Source organism: Brachyhypopomus gauderio, chromosome 20 (genome assembly GCF_052324685.1).
Source record: "Brachyhypopomus gauderio isolate BG-103 chromosome 20, BGAUD_0.2, whole genome shotgun sequence".
In the NCBI taxonomy this organism is placed as follows: domain Eukaryota; kingdom Metazoa; phylum Chordata; class Actinopteri; order Gymnotiformes; family Hypopomidae; genus Brachyhypopomus; species Brachyhypopomus gauderio.
The window spans coordinates 3,040,196-3,056,671 of record NC_135230.1 but is presented as its reverse complement, the minus strand read 5'-3'; the positions used below and the strand labels follow the sequence as shown (position 1 = coordinate 3,056,671).

Below are 16,476 nucleotides of genomic sequence, written 5' to 3'. Positions count from 1 at the left end.
AGTAACGTGTTGTGGTGTTATTATTCATGCACAGCTTTGAAACTTGTTAGTTTAGACTTGCTCCAAAAGCAGAAAGATTATGTTTTAATTCACAACACAGCAGCACACAAAAATGTTATACATGTTACACTACATATAAGTTCCATATAAATTTTGTAGCATTACATAAATGGGTTACATTATAAATATGATCTTTTTTGTTCCCACAGTTACAAATCCAATGAAGTAACTGCATTTTAATCCCATCTCTGAATATTTGTCCCTTTCGTGATCATTTGGGTTTTACTTTCACTAATCAATGTTAAATGTTAAAAGTTACTTTGTGGCTTTAGCGTAAGCTGTGAGTACATAGAGCTTAAATAGAACGTAAACTAGAGCTAAACAAGACATCAATGAATCTGACTATGGTGGGGAGCTAAACAAGGAGGTGTGGAACAGAAGGATAAAAAAGAAAAGCACATGGACTAAACAAGGAAGTCAACATGAGCACATGGAAAACTGGGAAACCGACGGGACACAAAATCAAAACAATCATGAATCATGACACAGAATCTGAAAGACCAGTCAACGGCCTCAAAGTTACCTGTACTTAGTGATTTATGGACATTAACGGTGAGATGTAATGTTTCCTAAGTGGTTAAATATGTTCAGGTAATTACAGCCTAGCAAGGTGAGGTTTCTCCTTCTCTGTGACAGAATAATGGAATGACAAATGTTTACTTTTTGGCTTGGCTGGTTAAACAAGCTAACTGGTGGTGGAGAGGAAACAAGTGCTTGCCATGTTTCAGAGTTTTGAACATGTGATGAGTTTAGAGAAGAATTAATGATCCTTGCCACTCAGGTGTCCTAATCAGAGCGAGGACGTATAGGTTTCTGTTATTTTTATTATTTGTTATTATCATTATTATTAATAATGCTAATAATACATAAATATATATGTCAGATATATTGGTCCAGAAGCTCATCACAGAAGTCCGATCAGTTGCCCCCTGCCAGGTAGGTAATTGTAAAGTCTGTTTAAGGTCATGGGGTTGCCCCTCCTGGGCCTCTGACACACCCTGAGTGCCTGCTTTGTTCTCACAGGACACAAATAGACAAACTCCTTTCACCTCACCAAACATGGAGTAAATGTGAAGATCAGATGTCAGCAGAGGGTCAGGTTCCTGGTTTTGGCTCTCAGAAATGTAGATTGAGGCGGTGTTGAGGGGCTGGTGAGACAGTGTAGAGGTGGTGTTGAGGTGATGTTGAGGCAGGGCAGTTTCCCACTACACAAACCAGCAGTTTGTTCTTTAGATGTATGAACGGATCACAAGTACAGTAATGTAAGCATGTGTGTGATGGTGCAAGGGAGTGTGTTTAAAGTTCAGTATGACGTACCCCAGCGGAAATATGCAGAGGCTAGCTCTCTGTGTGTGTGTGTGTGTGTGTGTGTGTTTAATAATTAACCTGTAGACTGAGGTTTAAAAGCGCTTTCCTTTGCAGGTAAAAGGTGTTTCTACCTGCTGTTCTGTATTGTCTGGAGAAACCGTGTCTTTGTGCTCAGTCCATTAACAGTAATAATGGGTTTCTTTTGGGTGTTCTCTGCTGAAACATGGGCCCTTCTGATACTGTTTCTGAGCCTGGTAGTTCTGTAAGTACACTATTCATTTATTTAATGTATTTTTCAGTTATTAACAACAGTTTTTTTGTATATAATATGACCTTACAAGTTAGTGTTTCGTTTCTTAGTACTTATGAATGTTTAATTCAGCTTTGTTCAAAAGTAATGGGAACATAAATGGGTCTATAATGCTAGTAATAGTAATATAAACTGGTTTATAATGTTAGTAATGGGATCTAGTGATCTTGTTATTCTATAATTTCCAGATGAAAACAATGTTTTTCTGTAATTTGCAGATATGGATATTGGCCCCACAGTTTCTTTACTAGGCTGGGAATTCCTGGTCCTAAACCTTTACCGTTCATTGGAAACATGTTAGAATATAAGAAGGTAAATCGTAAATGACCACACTGCCACTTTAACATAAACACACTGCAACATTAGATCAGTAACATGAACAGAACACTATAGTATGAGGTCACATTACCATGAACATGATACTGCAGCATAAGATCACTGTAATATGAACATGATACTGCAACATGAAATCGTTTTCAGTACTTTCATTATGCGTATGGTCTGTGTTTTTACAGGGTTTCCAGTATTTTGATTTTGAGTGCTTTAAGAAATATGGAAGAATATGGGGGTGAGTATAAACACTTGTACATCAGATGGTCTTATAGATATATAGATAGTTACAGTAGTATAGAAAAGTTATCTTAAACCCCCGACACTTTAACACAAGAGGCTAGTTAGAGCTGTGACTGGAACAGGTATTTACTTCTCTTATTTCTCTTTCAGTATATATGATGCCAGGCAGCCTGTGTTGAGCATCATGGACAAAGAGATGATCAAAACTATCCTGGTCAAAGAATGCTACTCCCTTTTCACCAACAGAAGAGTAAGACTTACCATGTTTGTACATCTATACTCCTCATACAGTATATACTCCCCATATATACTCCTCATCTGTATTCCTCAAATATGCTGCCTCATCTATACTCCTCATATATACTCCTCAAATATGAGGAGAAAATGGAAGTGTTAGGGAATGACAGCAACTCAGCCATGAAGTGGTAGGCCATGCAAACTGATGGAGCGGGGTCAGTGGATGATGAAGCGCAGAATGCAATCACTATAGACATCCAAACTTCATGTGGCCTTCAGATTAGCTCAAGAACAGTGTACAGAGAGCTTCATGGAATGGGTTTCCATGGTTGATCAGCTGCATCCAAGCCATACATGACCAAGTGTAATGCCAAGCATTGGATGCAGTGGTGTAAAGCACAACACCACTAGACTCTAGAGCAGTGGAGGTGCGTTCTCTGGAAAGACAAATTGCATTCTCCATCTGGCAATCTGATGGACGAGTCTGGGTTTGACTGGGACGAGTCTGGGTTGTTTTTCAGGAGCTGGGCTTGGCCCCATAGTTCCAGTTAAAGGAACTCTGAAAGCTTCAGCATACCAAGACATTTTGAACTATTCCATACTCCCAACTTTGTGGGAACAGTTTGGAGCTGGTCCCTTCCTCTTCCAACATGACTGTGCACCAGTGCACCATCTGGTGTGGATGAACTTGACTGGCCTGTACTGAGTCCTGACCTCAACCCGATAGAACACCTTTGAGATGAATTAGACGGGAGACTGAGAGCCAGACCTTCTCATCCAACATCAGTATGTGACCTCACAAATGCACTTCTGGAAGAATGGTCAAATATCCCTATAAACACACTCCTAAACCTTGTGGACAGCCTTCCCAGAAGAGTTGAAGCTGTTCTAGCTGCAAAAGGTATTATATATTACATATTGAACCCTATGGATTAGGAATGGGATGTCACTTAAGCTTATATTTAAGTCAAGGAAGGTGAGCGAATATTTTTGGCAATATAGTGTATATACACTCATCGGCCACTTGATTAGGAACATGTGTCCAACTTTTATTAACGCAATTATTGAATCTGCTAATCACATGGCAGCAACTCAATACATTTAGGCATGTAGACATGGCCAAGACGATCTGCTGCAGTTCAAAGCGAGCATCAGAATGGGGAAGAAAGGTGATTTAAATGACTCTGAACATGGCATGGTTGATGGTGCCAGACGGACTGATGTGAGTATTTCAGAAACTGCTGATCTACTGGGATTTTCACACACAACCATCTCTAGGGTTTACAGAGAATGGTCCAAAAAAGAGAAAAATATCCAGTGAGTGGCAGTTCTGTGGGTGCAAATGCCTTGTTGATGCCAAAGGTCAGAGGAGAATGGCCAGACTGATTTGAGCTGATAGAACGGCAACAGTAACTCAAATAACCAGTTGTTACAACCGACGCATGCAGAAGAGCATCTCTGAATGCACAACACATCAAACCTTGAGGCAGATGGTCTACAGCAGCAGAAGACCACACCGGGTGCCAATCCTGTCAGCTAAGAACAGGAAACTGAGGCTACAATTTGCACCAAAATTGGACAAAAGAAGATTGGAAGAACGTGGCCTGGTCTGAGGAGTCTCGATTTCTGCTGCGACATTCAGATGTTAACATCAGAACTTGATGTTAACAACATGAAAGCATGGATCCATCCTGCCTTGTATCAATGGTTCAGGCTGGTGGTGGTGGTGCAATGGTGTGGGGGATATTTTCCTGGCACACTTTGGGCCCATTAGTACCAGTTGAGCATCGTGTCAATGCCACAGCCAACCTGAGTATTGTTGCTAACCATGTCCATTCCTTTATGACCACAGTTTACTCACCTCGTGATGGCTACTTCCAGCAGGATAACGAGCCATTTCATAAAGCAAAAATCATCTCAGACTGGTTTCTTGAACACAACAATTATTTCACTGTACTCGAATGGCCTCCACAGTCACCAGATCTCAGTCCAATAGAGCACCTTTGGGATGTGGTGGAATAGGAGATTTACATCATGGATGTGCAGCCGACAAATCTGCAGTATCTTGTTGAATCTATGCCATGAAGGATTAAGGCAGTTCTGAAGGCAAACGAGGGTACAACCTGGTACTAGCAAGTACTCAATAAAGAGCCAGTGAGTGTATACTCCGCTTATGTACTGTCTCATCTATACTCCTCATACTCCTCATCTTTATATAGTCCTCATTTATACTCCGCTTATGTACTGTCTCATCTATGCTCCTCATCTACACTGTCTCAACTATACTCCTCATCTGTACTATATACTTGTATATTTGTTTGGTTAAACCACATTTAAATGTTTCAATTAAAAAGGTTATGTTATGTTATGTTATACTTTATTGATCCCTCAAGTGGGAGATTCAGTTCCCCCGGGGCGACGGTGTAAAGCACCGAGATCCCAGAGTGGCCACAGCATCAAGAGAACACTGCCATTGACAGATTAGGGGAGACACATAGAGAGATAAACATTTGGAGGAGACAAAAAAATATGACCACAGATTATTCTCACAACAGGACAACAGTCTGTGAGCACGCAAAAAATCCCCATCGCACATACAAGCATACAAGCAGGTGTAGGAAGTTTTGACTGTAGTTCTCACGCTGTACATTCGGTCTTTATGTGTCAGAATTTCCGTCTGAATGGGCCATTGTATGACGCTGTGTCCATCGTCGAGGACGACGACTGGAGAAGAATCCGGGGTGTCCTGTCCCCCTCTTTCACCAGCGGGAGACTGAAGGAGGTGTGTGGACACTTAGCCTCACTAAACACCACTGCTATAGGCCTACTGCTATATGACTATAATTCTACACTACTATACTGCTATATGACTTTAATGCTACCTGCTACATTACTATATGGCTATAATGCTACCCTGCTATAACCCCCCCCCCCTCGCTACAGGGTGTCCTGGTTTTCCCAAATTACAATATGGTCACCCTATGCTACACTGATATACTGCTACACTACTGCACTGCTATATTGCTATACAGTATGACTATAATGCCACACTTATATCGCGATCGATCGATCACCAGTGGTTGGCGCCAGAGCGAACTAGTAACTCATTGAATCATAGATGTAAATCAGAGTTAAATAAACTAGATTTTTTTTTTTCGGCGTGAGAAATCGGAAGTGTGGCGTGAGAGAGTCAAATGCGTGTGTCTCACGCTCAATGCGTGAGAGTTGGCAACCCTGTATATAACTGTGTCACAGTTTACCTGTGTTATGGTAGGAGGGGGCAGGCACGACGAGCGGGTACTTTCAGACATACAACGTTTATTAGGTGCACAACGCATAAAGTGCGGCACTGATAGCGCAAGCACTCGACATATAACACTCACAACGGCACGAGCTTCAGACAAAGACGAGCACGAGACATTGTGCGAACGCACATTAAATAATAAATAATAATAATAATAATCTTTATTTGTATAGCACCTTTCATACATACATGCAACTCAAATAGTTAAATAGGTGCAGAACACATTCCTCAGTGATGACAAGACAAGACACAAGTGAGACCAACGAACATGCTCACTAACGACCCACACCCACGGAACTACAAACATGGACATAACTAGAGGTGGGCGGATCGATCCAAATATCGATAATATCGATACCAACGCTGGTATTGATATTGAACAATACTCGTGTAAAAAGATCGATACTCTAGCTTTTTTTCTCTCCCGCATGCACTGACTGCTGTGCACGCGGATTCATCAAAGTCTCCTCTGTCTGTAAGAGCAGCGCTGCGTCACACAGCACGGAGCAGTGACCCGCCCCCCTCTCGTTTTTTGTTGTTGCACTGTCATGTGGCTCAGCAGCGCCAGCCAAACAGCCATGCAGGTAGGCTCAGCCTGGCACCGCCCACTCAGCCTGGCCCACCCAATCAGCGCTGAGTTGACACTCACAGTACGGAGAGAGACACCACAGGAGTTTTGAAATGTCAGAGAGGAAGAAAAGTAGCCTACAGAAATCCGTCGTTTATGCAATATGTACTGTAATTCGTACTATTTTATTATTTATAACATTCCTTTATTGTTAGAATTAACATTTGTAATATATTATTTTTCTATACATTTTGTGATTCTTTCATGTAAAAATTCATTTAAAAAAATTTTTTTGCGATCGAATGACGCAAAAAAAAAAAAACGGCGAAAAAGCGAAGATCCACAAATTATTTTTCAAATTAATATCTTATAAAAATCTGCGAAAGAGTGAAGCCGCACAAGCTGAAGCGTGAAGTGACGAGGAATCACTGTATATATATTATATAATATATATAATTAAGACATTGAGATAATAACCTAGTACATTTGTAAAAGTGTTATCTAAGATAACATTAGATTAAGCTTTAATTATCTCACAACAGGGTATTTTATAGAATTAAATCAACAGGCAAGTGCACATAGTGCAACAAAATTACATAAGGTTTGAAAGATATAATATGAGAGGTGGACTAGAAAAAATATTATGAACAATTTATCTTCAAGGAATATTTACACAGCCATACAAGTATGAAATTTATAGAGACTTTAAACATACAGAGGTAAAAAAAAATAGATTAATGATTTTCTGTCATTTTTTTACTCTGTTTATTTAAGAAAAAAACAATTGCAATGAAAGGAAGAAAATTCCTTTTTTCCTATGAACAATTCTATTAAAAAAATAAACAGAAAGAAAGAAAAAGAAAAGATATCTAGTGAGGAGATATTTTTATTCATTTTTGTATTTTTTGTGTATTCTACTTGTTTGGGCCACACGGTGGCTTGGTGGTTAGCACTGGGGTCTTGGGTTCAAGTCCCTATCTGAGGGGAATTTCCATTTTTCCCCATGTCTGCGTGGGTTTCCTCAGGTGTCTCTGGTTTCCTCCCACAGTCCAAAAACATGGAAGTTAGGTAAATTGGCATTCCCTGACTAATTCTCCCTGAGTGTGTAACTGTGTGTCTCTGTTCAATAGAAAAGCAGGTGTCTGTGCATGAATGTGTGTGTGCTTGTATGCCCAGTGGTGGGTGGTGCTCTGTCCTCTCTCCACTTCCTGCACCCCATTCAGTCCTCAAGGGGGCTGTGGCATCTGGTAGAGAGTACGCTGTGTGCAATTGGCTGCTGCTTCCAGTCGGTGTGTGATTGGTTGTGTAAGACTTGTACCTATGTTAAAATTGTAAAGCGACCTTGACTATCTTGAAATGCGCTAAATAAATATGCGCTATATAAATATAAATTCATTCAAAAAGATTTATTTTCCTAATGTTAAGGCAAACTTTGTTTTGTTGCTGTTCCCTTGTTTCTAAACAAAAATATTGATTGTGATAAAGTATTTTGTTGTCACATTCAACGTTTGGAGAAATTGTATCCTAGATCTTTTGCATCCTTTGGATCTATGATCTATTAAAAAGTATCGGCATCGGTATCGATATCGGCGATATTGGCCCAGTATTTACTTGGTATCGGATCGATACCACAATTCCCAGTATCGCCCACCTCTAGACATAACTGCATGCAGACAATGTAACGACACGCCCACAAGGAGGGGTCTGGAGCTGTCACCATGAATCCCAGCGTTTTTTCTCTGGTTTTGCTATTTTTATTCAGTATTTATTTTTTTATGATTTTTGCTTTTTATTATTTTCTCTTTCAACTTATTTTTCACAGTGAAAACCTTTAAATCCATATTTAAACACAATTCTATTAAATGTAAACCATTCTGATTATTAACATACGTACTGGTAAACATCTGGTAATGTAGGGTTCAACTGTGTGTTCTTAGATGTTTGGGATCATGAAGACACACTCCCGCTCTCTAGTTAGAAATCTAGAGAAAACATCAAAGCGTGAGGAAGCAGCAGACGTTAAGGAGTCAGTACCACCCTACTGAACACAAACTACTTAACACACATGACATTAAGAACTTTGTACCATCATACTGAACACAAACTACACTTGATGTTAACGAATCAGTACATACTGGATACAAACTGCTTATACATAACATCAATTATATCTTAAATGATGTACTGAATATGGCATCATTCTTAAAATACTATAACAAAGATCCATTACAAATTATATTTTATCCTGAGGTAACAGTTTTGATGTCATCTGTGATTTCAGATTCTTTGGAGCCTACAGTATGGATGTGGTAACTAGCACAGCGTTCAGTGTTGATATTGATTCCCTCAACAACCCTGAGGACCTCTTTGTAACCAACATCAAGAAGATGCTGAAATTTGACTTTCTCAACCCACTCTTCCTTGCTGTTGGTAATAAATCATTATACATCAACCAACTATTATAACACAACCATTTATAGCACAACCATTATACCCCCCCCAAAAAAATCCCTCAAAGTGTGGATACAAATGACTGTCAAGTTGTGTTCTGTCATGTTGTGTTCTATCATATCATGTTGTCATGTTGTGTTCTATCATGTTGTGTTCTTTTTCACAGCTCTGTTTCCCTTCATCGCACCTCTACTGGAGAAAATGGATTTCGCTTTCTTTCCAACTTCCGTCACTGATTTCTTCTACGCCTCTTTAAAAAAGATCAAGTCCGAACGAAAAGTCACGGATGTTAAGGTACATTCAGACTTCAGGTGATAAACATGATGATGAAATGCAAAAATATTGTGCAGATGTTTAGTAAATAAAAAACAAAATTTTGTAACAAAAGTTACAAAATCAAATAAGTATCTTATATTTTGCATATCAATTCCAGGTTGATGGAAACTCAAATGAGTTATTTTACAATGAAGATAGATAGACAGATAGCTACACACAGTTCTTTTAGGTGATAATGGCTATATATGTATGTGTTATAACGGATGACAAAATGTCTGCACGGATTTATACACTATTGTGTTGTTACAGTTATCAGACAAAATAAACCTATATTCGAGTATATTTGCTCACAGTGGGTCTGATATCATCTCACAGTAAGAGGTCTGATACCATCTTAGTGAGGGGTCTGATACCATCTCACAGTGAGGGGTCTGATCGCAGGTGACAGGGAGAGGGGGGTCTAATATGAGCTTACAGGGAAAGGGCTAATTATAGATCCTAACCACTGTGGGTAAGAATGACTCCATGTGTTACTGTTTAGAATGGATGGATGGATTAGATCACATGATTCCCAGTGTTCCTAGGTCTGTTTTTGAAGGTGCTCATCTGATTAGCCAAGATGGCTGACCAGTCATGTTATTTAAATTTAATTGGTCCCTTCATGTCTCGTGATCTGCAGACACGAGTGGACTTCATGCAGCTGATGATTGAGTCTCAGAAGTCAGAAAAAGATGAAAACAACATGAGCAAAGGTACTGTCTTCAGTTTCAACATTTTAATACATTTATACTTGCTGACAGATGTGCCACTATTTCCTATAGTTTTTTGTTTGTGTGTGTGTGCATGCATGTGTGATCTCTGTAGGCCTGAATGATCATGAGATCCTGTCCCAGTCGATGATCTTCATCTTTGCTGGCTACGAGACGACTAGTGCTACACTGACCTTCTTTTTCTACAACATGGCCACCAACCCAGAAACCATGAAAAAACTCCAGGAGGAGATTGACCAAACCTTCCCAGACAAGGTGGCACTCTCTCATTCTGACAAACACACAAGTTGCAAACAGAGCTGTGTCTACGGTGGAGACTATTGTTACTTAGAAGTCTATATTCAGTCTATAGTCAGTCTATATTCCAGTCCATACTCAGTATATGTCTAGTTTATAATCAGTATATATTGAGTCTATTTCATAACCTTCCATCTTGAAAACAATTATTTGTAAATACAACCTCTAATCAAATGTTGGGGCAACTTTTCTTTTCATTGCAGACAGTTGGAACCAAAGATTTTTTTTTGTCTGGTCAACTTTGTTTCATTTCTTAATAGACATCCATTATAACACATTCTAAAAAACTTGGTATGGAGGCAGTTTAGAGCTGTAAAGAAAAGTTAAAAATATTAAAATAATAGTGTGATTTCAAAAATGGTGATGTCAGCAGTGATTGTGATATTACAATTTGAAGTTACATTCACAAATCCCACTTAAAACTTCATTGTTCAAAACAGTAGCCTCATGTCTACCATGTCTGAATGCATCTTCGCATGTTTGCAGTTCGAATGGGATAAAATAACACCTTAAACATTTCATCACTCAGGGTCCTCTGTGACAAAATGTCTTTTAAGAGTGGTGAAAAGGAATAGAGATGTTAAAAAGTAGTACTTTTGTCAGGGCTGGCTCGGATGCCGCTCTTCCAGCCACCACTAGAGGCTCTCGAGTCAGTCCCAGACTCAATAAGCTCAATCAGCATCACCTGGTTCAGCGTTTCTTGGGTTTCGCCAATTTCCACCCCCGTTTTATTAAAGGTTTCAGCACCCTGGCTGCTCCTCTCATTGCTCTCACTAAAAGAACTCCCGGTCCCTTTGTCTGGTCTCCTGAGGCACAGCAATCGTTCGACAGCCTGAAAAAACAGTTCACCTCAGAACCTGTGTTGTGCATGCCTGACCCTGAACTCCCGTTCATTGTCGAGGTCGATGCCTCCAATTACGGGGTGGGCACCGTCCTCTCCTAGAGAACTGGGACCCCCCATCCATGCGCTTATTTTTCTCATCACATGACGCCCGCCGAACGTAACTATGACATGGGTGACAAAGAGCTTTTGGTGGTTAAACTGGCCTTGGAAGAGTGGAGGCACTGGCTGGAGGGGGCCACGCACCACCAGTGTGGACTGATCATAAGAACTTGGCCTATCTCCAGCAAGCTAAGCACCTGAATTCCAGACAGGCCAGGTGGTCCTTGTTTCTCGGGTGATTGGATTTTACGCTCTCTTATTGGCCCAGTACTAAGAATGTTAAGCCAGATGCTCTGTCTCATCCGTGGGAGTCACCCCCAACATATCTGAGCCCAGTACTGTCTTACCAGCCTCCAAAATAGTGGCAACCATACAACGGGAGGTGAAAAAAGAAGTCAAGCGGTCACTCTCCAGGTCCTGATGGTGCTCCTCCTGGTTGCATGTATGTCCATCCAAACCTGAGAAAGAAAATCATGGAGTGGGGGCATAATTCACCGTTTGCTGCTCATCCTAGAGCACGTGGCACTCTTATGCTCCTGCAGGGAAGGTTTTGGTGGTCTGGGATGGACCTGGAGGTGGGTCGTTTCATTTCAGCCTGTGAAACCTGCACTAGGATCAAGGTTTCTCATTCGAAACCCGCCAGATTATTGTGTCTTCTCCCGATCCCATCCAGACCATGGACACATTTGGTGCTGGATTTCGTGACTGGGTTACCTCCCTCTCAGGGTAACACCAATATCTTAGTTATAGTGGATCGATTCTCGAAGTCTGCCAGATTCCTGGCCCTGCCTAAGCTCCCGTCAGCTTGTGAGACTGCCTCCCTGTTCCTTCACAACATCGTTCGGTACCACAGCTTCCCCTCCGACATGGTGTCCGACAGGGGCCCTCAGTTCACCAGCCGCTTTTGGGAGGCCTTCCTGGGACTCTTGGGTGCCAAGGCTTTCCTCAAGGTTTTTATCCCCAGACTAATGGCCAGACGGAGTTTGGCCTCCGCTAATCCCACCTCCTGGTCCGATCAGCTTCTCTGGGCTGAGTACGCCCATAACATCCTGTGGCACTCAGCCCTTGGGATGTCTCCCTTTGAGTGTCTCTATGTTTATGCTCCTCCTATGTTCGCTGACTAGTGGTGGTTGTCCCAGGGGCTTGTGCTTTGATCCGACGGTGTCGGTTGGCCTGGCGTAAAGCCCATAAGGCCTTGCTATCGGCATCCACCAGCTATTGCTGTACCATCTGCCGGCCCTTTCATTTCACCCTGGGCAGCGTGTTTGGCTCACCACTAAGGACCTGCCGGTCCACAGCGGTACTAAGAAGCTGGCTTCCCGATATTTGGGTCCATTTAAGGTGGACAGACGAATTAATCCGGTCACTTTTGCTCCCGGCTTTTGCTCCCACCTTCTATGTGAGTCCACCCGGTGTTCCATGTCTCCTGTCTCCATGTCTCCTCCTCACCCGGTTCTGTGTGGTATGGCCCGTGCTCCGACGCCGCCGCCCCCTCACATGATTGACGGGTCCCCAGCTTACACGGTCAACTGCCTGCTGGATCACTGCCATGTTCAGGGCCGGGACCAATACCTCATGGACTGGAAGGGTTATGACCCCGAGGATCGCTCCTGGGTCCCTGCCTTGCGTATCCTCAACCGTAGCCTTTTCCGCGACCATCGCCTTGGGCCCGCAGGGTCTCAGGCCTAGAGGGGGGGGGGGTTTGTCAGGGCTGGCACGGATGCCGCTCCTCCAGCCAGCACTAGAGGCTCCCGAGTCAGTCCCAGACTTAAGCTCAATCACCATTGATCCGTCACAGCTGTCGCCCTGGCTACTGTACACTACTTAAGGAAGCTTGTTGTGATGGATCACTGCTGAATCGTTTTGGTCATGCTGGTACTCTTTCAGCCCTTCTCTGCATTTCCTGACGTTGCGTTTCATTGCAAGGTGTCTTGCCACCTTTATTTCTCTTATCAAACTGTCACTAATTCGAGTCTCTGTCTCCTGCGCCGCTTCCTGGCCCATCTCAAGTTTTCCTCCACCTGTTTTACTTCCTATCCGTTATACCTTTATTTTGGTTTATTGTGGCGTTTTTTGCCTGCTGCCAGTTGCTTCCCCTGGCGTCCTTGGTTTCATTATACGTGTTGAGTTTTTCCGCATCTTTTGAGTTGCCTTTGTTATTTTTCCTCATTGTTTTTTGTTCTATTTTCTCCCGTGTTCATATGGTTTAGTTTAATTTTTTGCTCGATGAGTTTTCTGTGTTGTTCTGTGTTTGTTATTATTTGCTGTGAGTTCACGTTTCTTTCTCACACTGACTATTGGCGCTGCCAATCTCACTATTAGCATGAGCCGGTCCACCCTTCTCTCTGTTTTACACACTGTGTACTCACCGCGTGACCAGATAAGACATGAACTATCTTGGGATCAAACCATCTACAATTGAATAAAAGTCAAAGTAAATGTACAAAATATACACAGTTTTATTTGAATTTTCTATAGGCCTACTGTCCATTTTCTGGTTTCACATTGTTTAATATTGATGTTCAGTGAACACAAGTCTGAAGAATAGCCCATAGTAGAGACGTCTCTGAAGTGTATTCTTTGTTAAAAGAAGTCCTGTCTTAGAGCTAACTAAGTAAACCCTACATCAGAGACCTGTCTGAAGTATAGCTTACATCAGAGTACTATCTCAGATATACCCTACATAACAGACAGCTTAAGTATATCCTACATCAGATTATCTAAATACTGACACTCTTTGTAAAGTTTTAGACATCAGAGACAATCACTATTATTGCAACTATAGAGCCAAATGTGGATCTCTGAGGAACTCTGAATTAAAATGAACATGAAGAAAATGGGAAAATTTGTCTGACTACACAATTCTATAAGTTCTGATTTTGTTTCCCCCTGAAGGCTCCAGTTCAGTATGATGCAGTGATGAACATGGACTATCTGGACGCTGCATTGAATGAGTCTCTCAGGTTGTATCCTGTTGCTGCTCGGCTGGAAAGAGTCTGCAAGAAAACCGTGGAGATCAACGGCTACACCATACCGAAGGATGCAGTCGTCATTATACCAATATACTCCCTTCATAGAGACCCAGAATACTGGCCTGACCCGGACACCTTTAACCCAGAGAGGTACACACCAAATCAGGAAAAGGCAGTATTCTCTGTGTGTGTGTGCTTGCATATATGTGTGTGCATGTCTGTTTTTATAGTTCTTTTATCTAATGTCTCTGATCAGATCCATTCCCAGTAACCGTTCCTGTCCTTATGTCTCTGATCTGATCCGTCCCCAGTAACTATTCCTTTCATGTGCAGGTTCACTAAGGGGAACAAGGAGCTCATAGACCCCTACGTGTTCATGCCCTTTGGGGCAGGACCTAGGAACTGCATTGGGATGAGGTTCGCTATGGTGTCCATGAAGCTGGCCATCGTAGAGATACTGCAAAGTTTTGATGTCAATGTCTGTGCGGAGACAAAGGTCAGTTTTGTCTAAATGAATCTAATTTACAACAAGCCTTAACCTCAGGTGTGGGTGGGAGGTGGGGTCATGGGTGGGGCCAGTGATTGTTGGAGCTCATGATGGATGGGACCCGTGATGGGTGGAGCCTGTGGTGGTTCAGGCTCATGATGCTTGTGGTTTATTGTCACCTCTGTATCTGACCAGGTTCCTATGGAGCTGGGAGTTACAGGGCTGTTGGCACCTAAAGACACCGTTAAACTCAAATTCACCCCTCGGAGACACAGCACCACTGAACTCTCCAACAACAACCATGTGGACTCCTAGGCTAAACATCCATTTCTACTTTGATGTTTTGTAATGCATAATCCCTGCATAATCCATAACCCCACAATTAACTGTACAACCTCACCATTATCTGTATAATCCCACCCTTTAACGGTATAACCCTACCTTTAACTACGTAACCCCACCATATACTGTATAATCCCCTCTTTAAATGTATAATCCTACCTTTTATTGCATAACAAAAATAAGACACCTAATAAGAAATAGCCTTTTCTTTAAGGTTTATATATCTAAGTGTGAACTCTGTAATATCCCCTAATGTGCATTATTAATATAGTAATGGGGCGTATTCTGACATTAAGGATATTGTAATGGAAAAAGTCATACATCTGTACATTATAGAAATAAAATTGTACATATGCGTAAGTATGAGTTTTATTTATCAATAAATAGTATGTTCTTCAATAAGTATGTACTTGCTGTAAACATTTAATTGTAAATAAAGCTGTCAAAATTCTAAAAACATTTGAATTTAAAAATAAATTGAACATAAAACTATGAAATCGACATATTTTTGTCAGTGGCACAAACAATTGTGCATATACTGTGTGTTACATCAGACAGAATATAGTTTATTAATCCTGGAGGAAATTAGGGGAGACATTGCATATATAAACATTACAGATATATAAGTTACATATATATTTTACACTGCAGATATAAGTTAGTCACATCACCCCACCCCCTTTGAAGCCGCAGCCCCACCCAGAGTTGCAGCATCCTGAAACCCTAGGTCCCAATCACCTGAATGCTAATATTACTCACCTGAATAGTAATATTACTCACCTGAATGAGTACTAATATTACTCACCTGAATGCTATTACAGTATAGAGCAGGGGTCCTTTGAGACATGGAGTGCCAACTTCAACATGTCTAGTCAATGAGTGTGCCACTATCAGCAATTAAAATTGGAGCATACTGACAGTCACGCTGTCTACATTTTGAACAGGGCTGCCCTCACGTTAGCCTAAATTCCAGCACTTTTCAAACCTGGAACACAATGCAACATTAAAATTCGTCAGGTAAGTGTTCCTTTATACTACCACATATCGTTTCGGACAACACTGCAAAGAATGTGACGCGGCAAGTATAAACACCTCCACGGTTCACGCGAGGTGTGCGGAGTCGCGTGCTACGGTCACTCGTGAAAGTATAATCCATAATAAATAATCCAGCCTTGACGCGGTTCAGGGATTACGTCAGACGCAGTGCCGTGCGGCCGTAGTGCCTGTAAATTAATTTTAATGGTCCAATGAAGGTAATTTAAAAACCAGGACATTTCCTGACTTAAAAAAAACCCGGGATGCCCGGGACAGGACGTGAAATACGGACATGTCCCGGAAAATACGGACGTTTAGTCACCCTACTTTAAGAGAGCTGGACTGTTTGCCATACCTAGCCATGGCACGTTTAACAGCTTCGGCTCTTTTGGCGGGGTCTTTATGTGACCGGTGTGTTTCTGCGTTGTGTAAACGCAGTGTATTATCCGCCACATGCAATCTTTGTAGGCGATCTTCTTTTTATTCGATCAGCCACTCCTGTTAATACACAACAAGTGCATTGAACAATGCTGACAAACTCAC

The 16,476-nt window shown here is 41.7% G+C and overlaps 1 protein-coding gene across 1 annotated transcript; it reads left to right on the top strand.

Annotated features, from left to right (window-relative positions):
- The first annotated feature begins 233 nt into the window (after window positions 1–233).
- On the top strand, window positions 234–15,258 carry LOC143484182 (cytochrome P450 3A30-like). The gene is made up of 14 exons (XM_076982800.1): window positions 234–612; window positions 1,483–1,630; window positions 1,897–1,990; window positions 2,194–2,246; window positions 2,402–2,501; window positions 5,157–5,270; window positions 8,298–8,386; window positions 8,642–8,790; window positions 8,978–9,105; window positions 9,767–9,839; window positions 9,952–10,112; window positions 13,993–14,219; window positions 14,403–14,565; window positions 14,752–15,258. Exons 1-14 carry the CDS (start codon window positions 600–602, stop codon window positions 14,869–14,871), a joined length of 1,632 nt encoding a protein of 543 aa, XP_076838915.1. The 5' UTR covers window positions 234–599; the 3' UTR covers window positions 14,872–15,258.
- The last annotated feature ends 1,218 nt before the right edge of the window (window positions 15,259–16,476 follow it).